The 15,401-nt window shown below is 40.3% G+C and overlaps 2 protein-coding genes and 2 long non-coding RNA genes across 4 annotated transcripts in view; 3 read left to right on the top strand and 1 right to left on the bottom strand.

The window, feature by feature from the left end:
• The window catches only part of LOC130907409 (uncharacterized), a 197,351-nt gene extending 194,814 nt beyond the window's left edge, over positions 1-2,537 (top strand). Inside the window, exon 6 of the long non-coding RNA XR_009061461.1 lies at positions 1,618-2,537. This is a non-coding gene — a long non-coding RNA (uncharacterized LOC130907409). The remainder of the gene's footprint in view (positions 1-1,617) is intronic.
• A 338-nt stretch (positions 2,538-2,875) lies between these two features.
• On the top strand, positions 2,876-5,022 carry mrps18a (mitochondrial ribosomal protein S18A). Its single transcript, XM_057823097.1, has 6 exons — positions 2,876-3,072; positions 3,250-3,281; positions 3,740-3,844; positions 3,926-4,049; positions 4,214-4,286; positions 4,360-5,022. Exons 1-6 carry the CDS (start codon positions 2,928-2,930, stop codon positions 4,502-4,504), a joined length of 624 nt encoding a protein of 207 aa, XP_057679080.1. The 5' UTR covers positions 2,876-2,927; the 3' UTR covers positions 4,505-5,022.
• Positions 5,023-5,024: 2 nt separating this feature from the next.
• On the bottom strand, positions 5,025-6,554 carry rsph9 (radial spoke head component 9). Its single transcript, XM_057823095.1, has 5 exons — positions 6,109-6,554; positions 5,879-6,035; positions 5,558-5,687; positions 5,341-5,487; positions 5,025-5,262 (listed from the first exon to the last, which is right to left on the bottom strand). The coding sequence occupies exons 1-5, from the start codon at positions 6,333-6,335 to the stop codon at positions 5,102-5,104; spliced, it is 822 nt and encodes a 273-aa protein (XP_057679078.1). The 5' UTR covers positions 6,336-6,554; the 3' UTR covers positions 5,025-5,101.
• On the top strand, positions 5,886-15,383 carry LOC130907706 (uncharacterized). The gene is made up of 3 exons (XR_009061515.1): positions 5,886-7,254; positions 14,997-15,168; positions 15,260-15,383. It is a non-coding gene; the product is annotated as an uncharacterized LOC130907706 (long non-coding RNA).
• The last annotated feature ends 18 nt before the right edge of the window (positions 15,384-15,401 follow it).

A 15,401-nucleotide genomic window follows, 5' to 3' on the forward strand; every position in this document is an offset into this window, starting at 1 on the left:
CTACGTTACGTTAACATACCGGCCACGTTAGCATTTCGTTGTTCATGCATCATGTAACATTATCATACTGTACACTTAATCAGCATGTTGTTCTCTATTGTATTTTTATTTTAAATTGCCTTTCAAGATGACATCTGTTCTACAGTGGGGCAAATAAGTATTTAGTCAACCACTAATTGTGCAAGTTCTCCCACTTGAAAATATTAGTAAGGCCTGTAATTGTCAACATGCGTAAACCTCAACCATGAGAGACAGAATGTGGAAAAAAAAAACTGAAAATCACATTGTTTGATTTTTAAAGAATTTATTTGCAAATTATGGTGGAAAATAAGTATTTGGTCAATACCAAAAGTTCATTTCCATACTTTGTTATTTACCCTTTGTTGGCAATAATGGAGGCCAAACGTTTTCTGTAACTCTTCACAAGCTTTTCACACACTGTTGCTGGTCCCTTTGTAGAAAAACAGCCCAAAGCATGTTGTTTCCACCCCCATGCTTCACGGTGGGTATGGTTATCTTCGGATGCAATTCAGTATTCTTTCTCCTCCAAACACGAGAACATGTGTTTCTACCAAAAAGTTCTATTTTGGTTTCATCTGACCATAACACATTCTCCCAGCCCTCTTCTGGATCATCCAAATGCTCTCTAGCGAACCGCAGACGGGCCTGGACGTGCGCTGTCAACACATTGGAGGCAAATCAGGGTTCAGTGCATTGGCCAAGGGGCATTCGTAGCTGGGAATCGAACCACTGACCCTTCGGTCCAAGTACAACTCCAGCTACCAACTGCGCCACGGTTTTGCACTGATCTTGGCCATAGTGGAGTTTGGACTGTGACTGACTGAGTTTGTGGACAGGTGTCTTCTATACCAATAATGAGTTAAAACAGGTGCCATTAATACAGGTAACGAGTGGAGCCTCGTTAGAAGAAGTTAGACCTCTTTGACAGCCAGAAATCTTGCTTGTTTATTGGTGACCAAATACTTATTTTCCACTCTAATTTGGAAATAAATTCTTTAAAAATACTTTTTGCTTGTATTTCTCTCTCATACTTTTAACCATTCCGTTATCATGTGGTAGCTTTAAAGCAGTGTTCATTGGTTGACCACATTAGTCACGTAGCGTGTTTAAACCATCCTTATTTGATATAACTACATTTAAGTATTTTCTTAAGGCATTTTTAAAAACGTTCTGCCTGTGTGCATCTAAACAAAACAAGTTGAAAGCACACGGTAGGACTTTGGGTGTCAAATTCGCCCCGTGTAGGACATTTCGCCGATGTAAAACATTTTGGCAGAACACCGTAAGTGTTTGTTTAGTGACAGTGACAATCTGCGTCATCACCCCGAGCGTCCATTGCGCGCATAAAACATGCCGCCCTCCCTAGTTGAAAACGTGTACTAAATATTATAGATTTTTAAATCAATGGCAATATTTTATGTGTTTCTAATAATAACTTATTTTAGTAAAAGAGAACAATTGTGGCTTATTAGAGCCTTTAAGTCTTTAAGTCCGAGGTTCCCTTTAAGAAACCAACTGATGCCCACACGAGCACTAGGCGTATGACATCAATTTATTCAATTATAATAATGCTTTTTTATGTTTGTTTTTGTTTAGAATATGTCCTGATCAGTGGCGGACTTGGCAATTTTGGGGCCTAAGGCGAACATATCCAGGGACCCTCCTCATGGGTCAGGGGTTAAAAGGTGAGAAGGGTGTGGAGGAAATATGTTCCGGTACACTAGGGCTGTCCTAAACGACAAGTTTTCTCCTGATTAGTCAGCCGACTAGTTTTACAATTAGTCGACTAATCTAATAATTAAAAAAAATTTTTTTTTTACTAATTTAGCAATGAATTTTTTGTTGACGCGTATTAATTCACGAAACCATTTTGGAAAACTTAAATTCTTTATCAAACTACAAATAATCATATAAATAAGAATAATTAATCACAAATAAACAATGAGGTTAAATGCTGATAGCATTTACTAGTGCAAAAGAATGGAAAGTAAACAGATTCAGAACACTGACTTTGCCTTTCCAACATTATTCAAAACAATTCTTTAAAAAAAAATTGTAAATTATAGTATACTACTATATATAATAGTATAATAATTATAATAATTATTCATTGCCAATCATATTTGTCACAAAGAGTGTCATTTGAAAGCTATTCTTAGTGTAGAATCTGTATTCTGTAGTATTTACTCAACATATTTTAATATTCATTCTGAAGTATGTGGGATTAACTCCAGAAATTCTTATTTATATGACGAACATGACGTACTTTTATTTTGAAATGTTCACCGGAGGTACGTTCGCTAAACCACTAACCGAAAGCTTTACACTCCGTAAAAAAAACATTCTTCGTCATTGCTTGTGGTGTCACTAATAGATTTAATTTTATTTTCATTAGCAAATGCTGTTAACCAGCTCTTGAGTGCTATTGTATGACTGATTGGAACTGTACTGCATTGTTTGGCCAGCTAAGCGGAGCTAAGCGATGCTAAACGGAGCTAAGCGAAGCTAAACGGCGCTAAATGAAGGTAAGCGACTGATAGTGCGTGTGTGTGCGGGAGAGATAATATAAGTGCAGCATTCAAATGGCTTCTTATTTTGTTATTTGTTTGTTTGGTATGCTGACATAATTATACATGAAGAATAGTTGGGGGTGCTCCTGGCTCCGGTGGCCCAAGCCCTTGCTCGTTGGGGCAAGGGCAGCAGGTTGGGGGCCCCCCTACTAGTTGGGGGCTTAAGGCGATCGCCTACCTCACCTGAATAGTAGATCCGCCTATGGTCCTGATTACAATCGGGACATGCGGAAATTGCTTTTCTTGTCACGTAGTGGTTGCAATTTAACATCCTGAGCACTCGTGTCGCTGTTTTGCAACGTCGTCAGAGGAAGCCAGCAAGGTCAAAAATCCAACATGGCGGCACATTGTGTGTTGCGGTCCGTTTGGGGCTCATTTAAGGCATTAAATTGTTCTGTAAGTGGACATTTAAGTGCGTGGCAAAGGATAAAAGCGCCACAGTTGTCGCATTCGGTTAATCAAAAAAGAGGAATCAGGCAAGGTGAGACATTTTAATGCATTTTTAAGAATAGTGCTAGTACGTGTGCTATCATTCGGTGTCAACATGCCATGAACAAGAATTTCACTGAAGACTTATTTTTTTCTTATTCTGTAAACATTATTTAAGTTTTAAGGTGCAACGATGTGTGTTAATGATTTCCCTTGCTTATTTCTACAGTCGTTGAAACGCAAGAGGATAAAACGGTGACTGTAAGTACAAACATGTTTGTTTTCGTTATATTGTTGAATTTCTTCTCATGCTCATGACGTTTTGTTTTACAATATACGTTCAATATATACATTCATACGTTCAATATATTCATTTAACATGATTTGTATTTGGTTTTATTCGTATAGTTGTCAAAAATATTTCAATCTGCATAGATATCGCAAAAGTATATTTTGATACGTTACTGTTGTTGTAGAAGTCGACTTCATATCCTGTTAAGCATAATGTACCAGGCAGTCTAATTATAACTGTATTCACTCGCTTGATGCATAGACTTCATAATGTATGTAAAATATTATGAAGTCTATGCTTGATGATCATTTGGATTGTTTTAGTGAAGGATCTCAAAGTGGGAGTCATATTTGTGATATTTAAGAATGTTACAGTTACCAAGTAATGCAAATATGCTAATTTCCTAATAAGAGCAAATGTCTGTCAGATTGAAGGGAAAATACTGGACATTGCACCCGCCCCGCAACCTCCAAACCCAAGCGCCAAGTGTCCAATCTATAGATGGAATCTGCAGAACAAATACAACTACACAGTAAATTATACCCATTACAAACCACAGAATATATCTACTGTATGTCACCTCTAAAAAAGTATTGTTTTCCTACCTCGCCAGGATGTGTTGCTGCTCAGTCAGTTTATCAGGTCAGATGGTGGAATGCTGCCCAAAAGAATCACTGGTCTTTGTCCTGAAGAGCATCGCAAAGTTGCCGTGTGTGTAAAGATGGCTCACAGAGCAGGTGCGGACTGATTTTGTTCAAATGGAATCGCAAGCATTGCTACTCAGTTTTCAGATGTTTACGGTGTATTCAACATTTAAGTAGGTCTGGAACGACACACAAGAAAATAATGTATGTCGCTGTTGATGCTAATAAGCTATGAATAATGAAATTTTGGTTCAAAGGTTTGCTTCCCGACCACAAACCAAAACTTCCAGAGGGCCACATCTTAAAGCGGGACAAGCCACAACTCAACAGGTTTGTTTTATTATTATCATCACTGAATTTTACGATTTCAACTAAACATTCTGTCCCATCCCTCTCTCCGCAGATACCTGACTCGCTGGTCCATCAAATCTGTCAAGCCCATCTATAAACGCGGGCTTAAATGGTGCAAGAAACGCATGCCTATAGGAAGTCCTCTGCTCAAGGACAACATACGATACGGCCCGAAGCCACTTTACCTTAATCATTGAAGAACATCGGAAGTGCAGGTTTGAATCAGGGTGTGGAAGCTGCAAGAACATTTGAAAACAAGAGTGAAAATAACCCCGTTATGTATCTTATCTTACATTCCTGCACAAAGCAATCAAAATTCTTAGTTATGTCGAGTATAATTTAATAATCTGCGTTGTGATGGAAATCTAATCAATATTTACATCTATGGTTTAATGGTCTAAGTATTGAGCCTTGTGGAACACTCGTAGTTTTCTAACAAGGCGTTTTCACCAAATATGTAGTGTGTGTAGCAAGCTTTGTGTATCATCACAAGTTTGCTGAAATAAATGTAAAATAGTCAAAATAACATAAATTTGGCTCCACCCCTGATTAGAAATCTGACCAATGCTTATGGCCAACATACAAAAATATTTATAATACCTTTTTTTGTGAAAACGTGTGATACTTAGTCCATCTACGTTGCGTTTTTCGTTTAGTGGTGAAATAGAGTAAAGTACTGTGAGTGAGCAAATAAAATCTGCTTTGTTAACTGTCATTTTGTATTACTTTAATCAGCATTACAACTGAATGGAACAATACGGCAAATTGACATGCAGTACACAGCATTTCTCTTTTTAAAGCATGAAGGGCAGGTCCAAATTTTTGGTCCCATAGCCGATGTATATGAATCCATGCAGTGGTGTCATGGGCACGTGGTAGAAGGTAAGGCCCAACCACAGCAGGCTGCGGATCACGCATACTTTGTTGGCACTCTCAAACTGAAGACTCCATGATCCTACACATACAAAGGTCTCATTTAATTCAAATATTGGTGGGAAATCGCAATTTGGACATTTTCTACGTGTTTGTATACCTTTTGGAATGTCCTCACTCAATGGATCCAGAAAGTCCAAGGCGGGGTTCAAATCAGCCATCTCCAACAATGACTTTTTCTTCAGATTCTTGGGCTGAGCGAAGTGAAGAAAATGTTCAAGTTTTCCCGCTTGAGTGTAAGAAAGACCTGAGAGACCAGCGACATTAATTTTGGTTCCCCCAAACATCTGCGTATCTGCGCAGGACACCGTACTCACCACCAAAACTGCGATTAATCTGAACAACACCATGCATGCTGTTGATAAAGGCGCCCCGGGGCACGACAGAAGCTTCCTCGTTGATGTGGTGGACCGTCACAGACAGTCTTGTTTCCTCGGTCACTTTGGTCTCAATGCAAGAACAAACTGGATTTGGTTTTTAATCCGAAAAACCATTAGGGAAACCAACTGAAAATGTGTGGGCTGCACAATAACAATTTTCTAACTTTACTTAAAATATTCCCTCAAAATGATCACAGTTTAGAGTATTATAGCACTCTTTACTTAGATGCCCCCCTTCAATTTTCAAATTGTACTCACTGTTGACTCATCCGGCACAGGATCATTTCTGTCTGCTGGTCTGGACTCGTATACAAATGATGGGTCGCCTTCGAATCTACCCTTAGCTGTTTTGGCCACATCCTCAATCATTGCAGTTGTGGTTGCGGGGATTAGAAACCAGTCGATGCAGTTGAAGCTAAACCCCCACAAAACAATGAATTAGACTAAAGTTTTTTTTTCTTTTTAATGACATTTAACGACTGAGTTACCTGTAAAAATGCTGCGTATCCTTCAACTCATCATCCCTTCGCCCCTGAGCGATGAAATAGTGCTCCTTCAGACCGAGTATTTTCCCCCAAAATAGCACTCTATTGAATTTGTAGTTCTTCTTTAGGATAATCAGTGAAGTTTGAAGAGCTGCTCTTTGCTCCGAATTCAAAATGCACCCGCTACCCGCAACCAGCTCCAACGAGTAGGATAACGAATTAGCGTCCATTGCTATTATTATTATTAGCACTGTCCGTCACGTTAGCTCACTAGCTAACTTGAAAACGCTTCCGTGCAGGGAATTTGGTCGTGGGAAGGTCAATGAATGCACTTTTCCACAAATTATCTAAAGGTTCGTTTTAGGATTTTGAATTGGTTTTCTATGTACTGCGTAACTTTTAGACGTTCGATCTGAGTAGAGCGTTGACTTTCTGGTTGCCACGGTAACTTGTATACAAACCATTGATTGGTGAGTGCGGAGCAGTTGTCACATGACTTGTCTTCGTCCAATCACGTCATTCCAAGCGTGTGGCGCCCGCATTTTAGAATGGCGCTGATTAGAATGACAAATGACAACAAGCTAAACGTAAGTAAAACTATTATTTGGAAGAGACCAACTACGATGTTGCTGTAATGTCTTTGTGGTTTTTCTACATAAACGGTAAGCTTTTCACTTTAATACATGTAATATTTGAAGTATTTCAGCCAGTTTTAATTGTATCACGTGACGTTCCTCGCTCCAATCAGGTGACAGAATTAATGCAGAACCTGAAGGTAACCGTATGCAGCAATTACAAACTTTTTAGCATTTTTTAACGATAACAAACAGCTAATATTACTCGTTGTCTTAAAATTTGAGGTTTCACGCCCTCTTGTTTGTCCCACTTATTATTTTTAACCTGATGTAGTGCTCTTCTCAACAATAATACAAGAACATGACCAAATAACCTAGGTAACGTCAAGGAATATTGGGTAAAAATTTCAACTAGGTAAAAAGTCAATTGAACTAGTGGATTTAAAGAAAACAGACATATTATCCAATATACTGCGTGGCATCCTAATTGTTTACCCTTTTGTTTGTAGAATCTGTTTCGGAAAAGAACCAGGGGAGGCCTTTACACATGATACTTCAGTAATTACAATCCATGGTAAGTGACCAACAGCATTAGAGCTAAAAATGTAATTTTATAACAGTCTTCAATGTGCTGTCTACAATTATTCAAGTAGGAGTTGTGTTTATGCACTTTTATGATGGAACAAATTGTACCCTATGTTACTCTTGCGAAGTAATATGTTCTTCCACATCCGTCTCACTCTGGGTACTACTGCATATGCGATATTTGCACAGTTACACTATAGCATTTTTGCATTGTTGCATCATATGCGCAAACTCATTTGCACTATCATATCAGGTCAGCCATCTCCCTCCTTGTCTGAGTACTGTAATTGGTCATAAACACACTGTTGGGCTCAGTTATATTACCTCTGCATCACCACTTGCTGCTAGTCACTTATTCACTTTATTCCCAGTCTGTGTACATTGTAACCTGGTTTTTATATTAGCCTTATTGTACTTTTGCTTTTGTTTTATGTAATGTATGGCGAAGCTTTAAATGTTGTACAATGACAATAAAGGCTTTCTACCCTACCCTACCGTACCGAAACAACATTACAGCTCCTGAAACTCCATTACAACACCTGTATCTCAAGTCTGTGCAAGGCACTGTTCTATGTAGGGGTGTGACAAAATATCGAAATGGTGATATATCGTGATACTTTGTATCCCAAAAGGTTATCGATATGCTCCTGCCAAGAATCAAGATATCGTTTTAAAAAGGTGTCAGTGTCGAAAAAATAAAATAAAAAGGAACCAACACGTTGCTACCAAAATCTTCCACCATAATAGTGTCTCAGTTAACCTAAGGGTGCATTGACAGTGCACGACGCCCAATCCATTTAGACTGGGAATGTTCGATCATTTGAAACCAGAGCATTCAGTCATTTGGTCCGATTTTCAGGGCATTTACCGGTCACTTGTGGTTCATTTGAGGGGATTTACAGGTCATTTGGGTGATTCCCAGGTCACTTTCTATTCTGTAACTCAAAATAAACGGGAAGTGACCCATAAAATACCCCAAAATCAACAGGAAGTAACTGAAAATCAACAGGTAAATGACCTTAAATGGCCCAAAATTACCTCATTGCCTGGCACTGGCTGCCACTGACAGCCTTAGACGTTCAATCCGTTTGAAGTGAGGGATGGCAGCGAATGAACACGTTCATTCGCTGCCACCCTCCCAGTTCAAATGGATTGGACGTCTTCTAGTGATAAACTCATTCCAATTCACAGCAGAAGGTTGTTTTTCTGTTTATTAGTTGTTTGTAGAATATCCTAGAATGATTTCCTGACCAGTGTATAATAACAATAATAATAATAATATAATAGTGTATGATAATCGTTGTATCGCGATATCGTCATATCATCGTTATCGTGAGCTTTTTATCGCAAATCGTATCGTATCGTGAGGTACCAAGAGGTTCCCACTCTTAGTTCTATGTATCTCTACTTGACGCTGGCAAGAAAAATACTTTTCAAAGCATGTTTGGTATTCACAGAAACGGACATTTTATTTTAAGGCAATGCAGCCACTTTATGATCCACTCCCTACTCAGTCCAGTCCAACGTTGGACAGGACTCGGAAGCAGTCGCCATCTCGCTCGTTCTGGGAAACCCACCGCCCCCGGCGACCGGCGTTGCCACGACACTAATCCGGCCATACAAAAGGCGAGGGAGCGTCACTTAGCACGTCGCCGCCCGTTGGCTCGAGAGTCACGGCCATCGATCTTGGCGCTGACACGTGGGCGAAACCTGTGCACTAAACTGGCTTTAATTCCTATTTGATGCACTTGATATAAATGAACACTTAGCTGCTCTAGAATGGCCTGGGAGTGCAGAATAAAGTGAATGCTTAAAGAGAGGCAGCCAGTCGACTAAATAATAGTGTCTGCGGCTCACAAAAGCACAGACAACAACAATGGTAAGAATCCATTCAGAGGGAACTTGCCAGACTGGGTTGCACACCTACACGCAACTCAATCTAGAGGTTTTTTTTTTTTTTCTTCTTCTTTTTTAAACTGGTTGAACTTAACAAATGTATCAGACCACCAATGGCAGTTCTTAACTGCCAGCCAAATTTCTTCACGTGTTTTGCAATTGAATCGGGCCCAAGTTTTCACACGCTCACTAAGTCCAGCAGACCCACGTGTGGATCCAGCTTTGCACCAAATGACCATGGTGTTGTGTGTTTAGGGCAGTGTTGTTCTGGAAAGATGTACTGAGCTTTCTCGGAATCATCCACATATAAATGCTGAACGATGCAGTTAGGCATTTGAACGGAGACAATGTTTTGTCTTGAACACCACCCTAGATTTGAACTTAAGAAATATAGATATTATGATTTCCATTAAGATGTTTCACCCCCCCCACCCCCCAAAAAAAGACCTTTAACATTGAGGCAGGACAACCATTTTACACCATAATACCTTCATTTCCAGGGGCTCTGTAAAAGCTATTTGAATGTTCTTCAATAGCCAAGTAAGCCGCCTGATCTTAAGCCAATCAGTATGCCTTTCACTGCTTGGAGACAAAACTTGCTTTCCTTTCCCAACAGCTGTAAATCAACAGTTCTCCTTCTCAGATCTTTACCGACATACTTGGACCTTCGCCTTGTTCTCAGTATCTGTGAATCTGTCAAACAACTCTATTTTAGAACCTCGCAGGTGTTGTCAATTGTGGTGATTAATGGGCATTACATATGGCTTGGTGTTGACAAATTCAAACAGTTTACATGGTTTACGGAATTTCATTCGTACGCTCTGGACAATACCTGAATTTGTACTTGAGTCAGAACGTACTGTAGTTCTCTGAAAAACATGACGAGGCTATGGATACCAAACAAATCATAAAAATCTAGTGTCTGAAACTAGCTTTAGTATCGGTACGGAAAAGGTACTAAAATGTAATCGGTATTGGCAAATACTAAAAAATAATGTACCAATGCTGTGCAATATGTACATTTTGAGATCCAGTTTCGAGCACAGTCAATGGCAGCCAATGATTTAAAAAGGTTAAATTTGTTCTTCCACTGGCCAAGATGCACCCTCCCACCAATTAGTTTATGAATGAACAAACGTTCTTTCGCTGCCTGCCTACCGCTTCAAATGGACTGGTCATCTAGAGCAGGGGTCCCCAACCGCCGGGCCACGGACCGGTATCGGTCGGTGGCGCATTTGCTACCGGGCCCCACAGAAATAATAACTTATGAACGACTGCATTCTGGCCAAATTAACTTTGACGTGTGCCCCTTAACACACCAATATCCCTGTATAATCTAGATATAATACTACAGGATAGAATGTCGTCATAGAAACCCATTGATTGGACTGCTAGCAGTACATCTTGTTTTGTGTATCTATGTGCACTTGTCCTCGATAATGATGTATGACGTAGGGCAGGAGCATCACATTTGATCTCGGAAATAATTAGCCCCCACACTAGAATGACTTAAAAACAGACTTCTTTGGACAGATTTTTTACGGGGAAAAGGGCACCTGACGAGCCAGAAGATGAGCCTACAACCTTGAAAACAAAATCTTTGCTACTTCCCAATCACTAAAGACCCACGAACTGCGAAGGAGTGGATTTGTGACCCGTATGTGAATAAACCGAGTGATTCGAGCATGTCCGTGCAACAGGAATATCTGCTTGTAGAGATCGCAAATCACAGCAACCTTAAACGTACATTTGAGACAACAAGTCTAACGAGGTTCTGGATTAAAGTCATTTCGGAATATCCTGACATCGCTAGGAGAGCACTGAAAACTGCTACAATTTCCAACATCGTATCTTTGTGAAGCGGGCTTCTCTCACTCTCCCATCTCGGGACCGTCTCGTCTCAACGAAACAAGCTCAGGCCTCCCGCTGATTCAGCGGGTGAGTTGTATTTTCCCTGCACTTAACAGGACGGGGCTAAAAACAAATTTTATTTTATGTTTGCTGTATTTTTCTGCCGCACATTGCCGGTGTTCTGACAAATTTGGCATGTACGTAACGTTAAAAATGACCGCGAAAGTACACACTGCAAACTTTCTTTAAAGAAAGGAAGATTAACTTAAGTTTGCCATGTTAGCTGCACACAACAACTGCACGCAGCTCTCTCACTTAACGACTTTGCCGTGCCGTTAAGCGTTAATTTATGCCATTTTCGTGTTGCACATGTATGTTTATGATGTAAATAGTTTTTTTAACACCGGTGGATAATATTGAGAGTCCAACTGAATATAAAAGAGGGCTTTTTTCACCGCCACAAAAGCTTTGGGAACAAAATTTTATAAGGGTGAAAAATTTGACTGAACACCGGTCCATGAAAAAAAGACCCCAATCACACCGGTCCGTGGTGCAAAAAAGGTTGGGGACCCCTGGACTAGCGCGGGGTTGGGAACCTATGTCTCGCGATCCATATCTGGCTCTTTTGATGAGTGCATCTGGCTCTCCGCCAACCCGTAATTTTAAATCTGGAACCGGCCGGCTAACTGGGCATGAACGAGCTGTAATGAGCTGATGGTAAAGTACATTCACACATTGTTCTTGTACCTTGTACGTCGCAGTAATATGCTTTAATTCGGCGCCCATTGGTGTTCCTCCCATTGCGGGTTGCACGGAGATGGGCGTTAGTACAGAGCTTGTCTTGCGCATTGTCTCAGCTCAGCTAGAAGCAGTGTTTGGCCCCTCCTAACTTAATGCCAAACAAACTGGAGTATATAAAAATGCGCGGGGAAAATTTAAACCATGCAGTTAGAGTCACAGAGGCACAATTAGTTTCACTTTCATGACTTTTTCGCCTGTTAAAATTGTTGCCACTTCCAGGAGACTTGCCAAACTGCTGCCCTGAGAGGCTCCATCTGTCTCGGCCACTGTAATGCACACGATCCCCTGATTGGGTTACCTCTTCCAGGAAATATACGCAGCGTCACACCAATTTTCTATTTGTCAATTTACAAGTGGTGAGTGTGCAACTGAGCAACGATCGTAGCATCTCAAGTAACGATGTCCTTCTTTTGTTATTGTTTTCTAAAAATTTATTTAAATCACAACTCTGCGACTGCTCGTAAAAGCCATGCGTCCTCTCACTCTCGCTCCCGGATGATGTGTTGAAATGCGCTCACGAAAAAACAGTGCTCACAAAACGGACTCAGACAAAATGGCAACAGAATATAGACACACACACCCACTGTGTGGCTCTCGTGGAATCATATATTAAAATATGTTTGCCGTTTTGGCTCTCTCGGTCAATAAGTTTCCCAACCCCTGGTCTAGGACAATCAATGGCAGAAAATTAGTTAAGCAGTGTCTGACCAAGCATTCAAAGTGAGCAAATAGTCATTTAGTATTTAAAAAGATTAGTTAGGTATCAGTGTCAGCTGACACCACACAGCCAGTAGTCGGAATCGGGAGACAAAATATGGTATCGGTGCAACATGTCTAAATACTAAGACCGTGTTGTACATGTATGATACAATCTGTGTTTTTGCTATATATCAGCTTTGTGAGGTCCCATTCCGGCACAGTGATCTGTGCCAAGTAGCCTTGGAAAAAGAAAAAGTCTTTTCATGTCACCTACTAACCTACATATGTATGTTGTTAGTGCAGTACCCCACCGCCCACACATAACAACTGCGCTAATCAGGCGCAGCCGAAAGTCTTTACATGACAACAGACTCTCGGAGGCCTCAGCCTGCCCGGGTGGGAAGCGTGTTTTGAGAAAGAGAGGGTGAGGGGGGGGGGGGGGGGCGGATGGCAGCAGCACAAGAGGGGACGATAGTGGTGAGAGATCAGGTGAGGGGGCGGAGCTACTGCCACTATTGTCCAGGAACGGGCTGCATACCAAGGTTAAATCCCCGGTCAAGTCTGTGCATTGAAGGGTTTCAAACACTCTCTGCTGCAGATCAACAGCGCCCCCTAAAGACGCACAACTCTCATTACTTTAAATGTTTTTATTGGGAATAGCATTTGAATAGAATAAAATAGAATAGAAAGCCCATATTGTCATTGTACAGGGTACAACGAGATTTAAAGCTTCGCTAACGTCCACCACACAAAGCAAAAGTACAATATAAGGCTAATATAAAATACCACAGGTTACAATATACTAGTGCTGCAACGATTAATCGATTAACTCGAGCATTCGATTAGAATAAAATATTCAAATTAAATTTTATTGCTTCAAGTATTCGTTTAATTAAAGCGGCGTTGTAATGGTTTATTTTGAAAGTGTTTGCACTTAGTTTTATTGATTAGGGTGGGTACACTGCTCTCTGGTGTGCCCCATTTCACATGGCTGAATCCAACTGCTCCCTGTTAAGACCAATGTAAGTTTTTGTCTGAGCTAATGTTTTTAAATATTCATAATTTAGTTTATAGGCATATTTAGCCGTTTTTTTTTTTTTTTTTTTTTTGTGGGAATATGTGTCTCAACCATTTGTTAAGAGCACTGTAAAAAAAAAAAAAAAAAAAAAAAAAAAAAAGTTATTTCATAGCATTTAAGCTAGCGGATTTTTGCTATATAAGTTAGCCAATTGTTCTTCTGTTGTACATGGATATCCTCATTTTTTTTTTTTTTTTTTTTTAATACCGTTTGAGGCTCAGCTCAGGTATTTTACATTTTTCATGTTCCTTATCCGGTTACTCGATTATTCGAACCAACTAGTTCATTGATTAATCGACTAGTAAAATAACCGATAGCTGCAGCTCTAAAGTATACAAAAATTGGGAATAAATGACTAGTAGCAAATGGTGATGTAGTGGTAATATAACTGTAAATGACAATTTGCGGAGCTCAGACTAGGAGGCAAATGGCTGACTTGGTATGATGGTGTAAATCGCAGTTTGTGCATATATATTGATATAACAGTACAAAAATGCTATGATGGAACAGCAAATATTGCATATGCAGTACACAGATCAGGGCACTTGCAGGGTCTTAAAAACTTGGAAAAGTCTTAAATTTCATTCTCAAATGTCTTTATTTTTCCCTGTCTTATCTGCTTGATAGAGCTAACAACTATAATAAACTAACAAAAATAGATGAAACGTGTCGCAAAATTATTTATCATTTTCTCCGACTTTATCCATCTCTGATTGATAAATGCACTGTTTTGGTCGGAAAATCGAGATTTCCGCGTTTTCGAAAATGCAGCATTAAGTTGGAGCTTTACGTACAGTCAATCACTAATAAGCTGTCGTCGTTGGCGCAGCAACTTTGGGATGGGAAAGTGCAGATTTAACCCATTGTGGTTGAGTGACTGAAAATATGACTAGGTTCAGGCTGTACCAGGGAATGAGTGGGAGGCTCCTGCAGCCTGTCCCGTAAAAACTTCAAGCTCGGCACAATGGGACATATGCCCTTCGAATTATTGTTACTTGTCCCTGTCTTATGCAGTTATTCTGACAGATTCTTTCGCATGATTTCATAAATGTATGCCTGAATAGGTGCAAATTGGTCTTAAATTTCATTGGATGTGGTCTTGAAAAGGTCTTAAAAAGTCAAAAATTGGAATGGAAAAATCCTGGGGGAACCCTGACTGATTGAGAGATATGTCTGAGAACTTATTACTTAGTGAGGTGCATATGTCAATGTTTTGGCATTAGCAGTGCAATGACTGACATTTCAGTGTGAACTTAAGTTGTGGATGGTGACAGCTCTTCGAAAGAAACTGTCGCTCAGCCTATTTTGGCTGTTACGGCCCTGTAGCGCCTGTCAGAGGGCAACAGGTTGAAGAGGTGGAAGATAGGCTTTACATAGTCTCTTATGATGCTTCTTGTCCTTCCTAGGCACAGAGTTTAAGATGGTGGACAAGGGAGGAAGGGGGCAGCTGATGACCATCTGTACTGTTTTGATCACCCTCTGCAGTCTTCTACCTGCTTCTGTGCAGCTTGAGTGCCACACTGGCACAGCATAAGTCAGCAGACTCTTAATGGATGACTGGTCGAAGGTCACCAGCAGGTTGGTGTCGAGTTGCTCCTTCCTGAGCACTCTCATGAAGTGCAGTCTTTGCTGCACCTTATTAAACAGTGTGGTGGTGTTGGTTGCCCAGGAGAGGTCAGCAGAGATATGGACCCCAAGGAATTTGAAGGACACCGATTGCTCCACGTTTTCGTTGTTGAAGTACAGGGGAGCAGAAGCTGTTTTGTGCCGTTGGAAGACCAGGGTGAATTTGTGTAAGTGTATTGCTAAGG

This window comes from Corythoichthys intestinalis, chromosome 19, assembly GCF_030265065.1.
Source record: "Corythoichthys intestinalis isolate RoL2023-P3 chromosome 19, ASM3026506v1, whole genome shotgun sequence".
Lineage (NCBI taxonomy): Eukaryota > Metazoa > Chordata > Actinopteri > Syngnathiformes > Syngnathidae > Corythoichthys > Corythoichthys intestinalis.

Bases quoted from the DNA above. Each gene is read 5' to 3' on its own strand.
- mrps18a (XM_057823097.1), top strand. From the start codon at position 2,928: ATGGCGGCACATTGTGTGTTGCGGTCCGTTTGGGGCTCATTTAAGGCA. The intron at 3,282-3,739 runs GTAAGTACAAAC...AATGTCTGTCAG, and splicing joins AAGAGGATAAAACGGTGACT to ATTGAAGGGAAAATACTGGA. The intron at 3,845-3,925 runs GTAAATTATACC...CTACCTCGCCAG, and splicing joins AGAACAAATACAACTACACA to GATGTGTTGCTGCTCAGTCA.
- rsph9 (XM_057823095.1), bottom strand. From the start codon at position 6,335: ATGGACGCTAATTCGTTATCCTACTCGTTGGAGCTGGTTGCGGGTAGC. The intron at 5,488-5,557 runs GTGAGTACGGTG...CTGGTCTCTCAG, and splicing joins GATTAATCGCAGTTTTGGTG to GTCTTTCTTACACTCAAGCG. The intron at 5,263-5,340 runs GTATACAAACAC...TTGTATGTGTAG, and splicing joins GAGTGAGGACATTCCAAAAG to GATCATGGAGTCTTCAGTTT.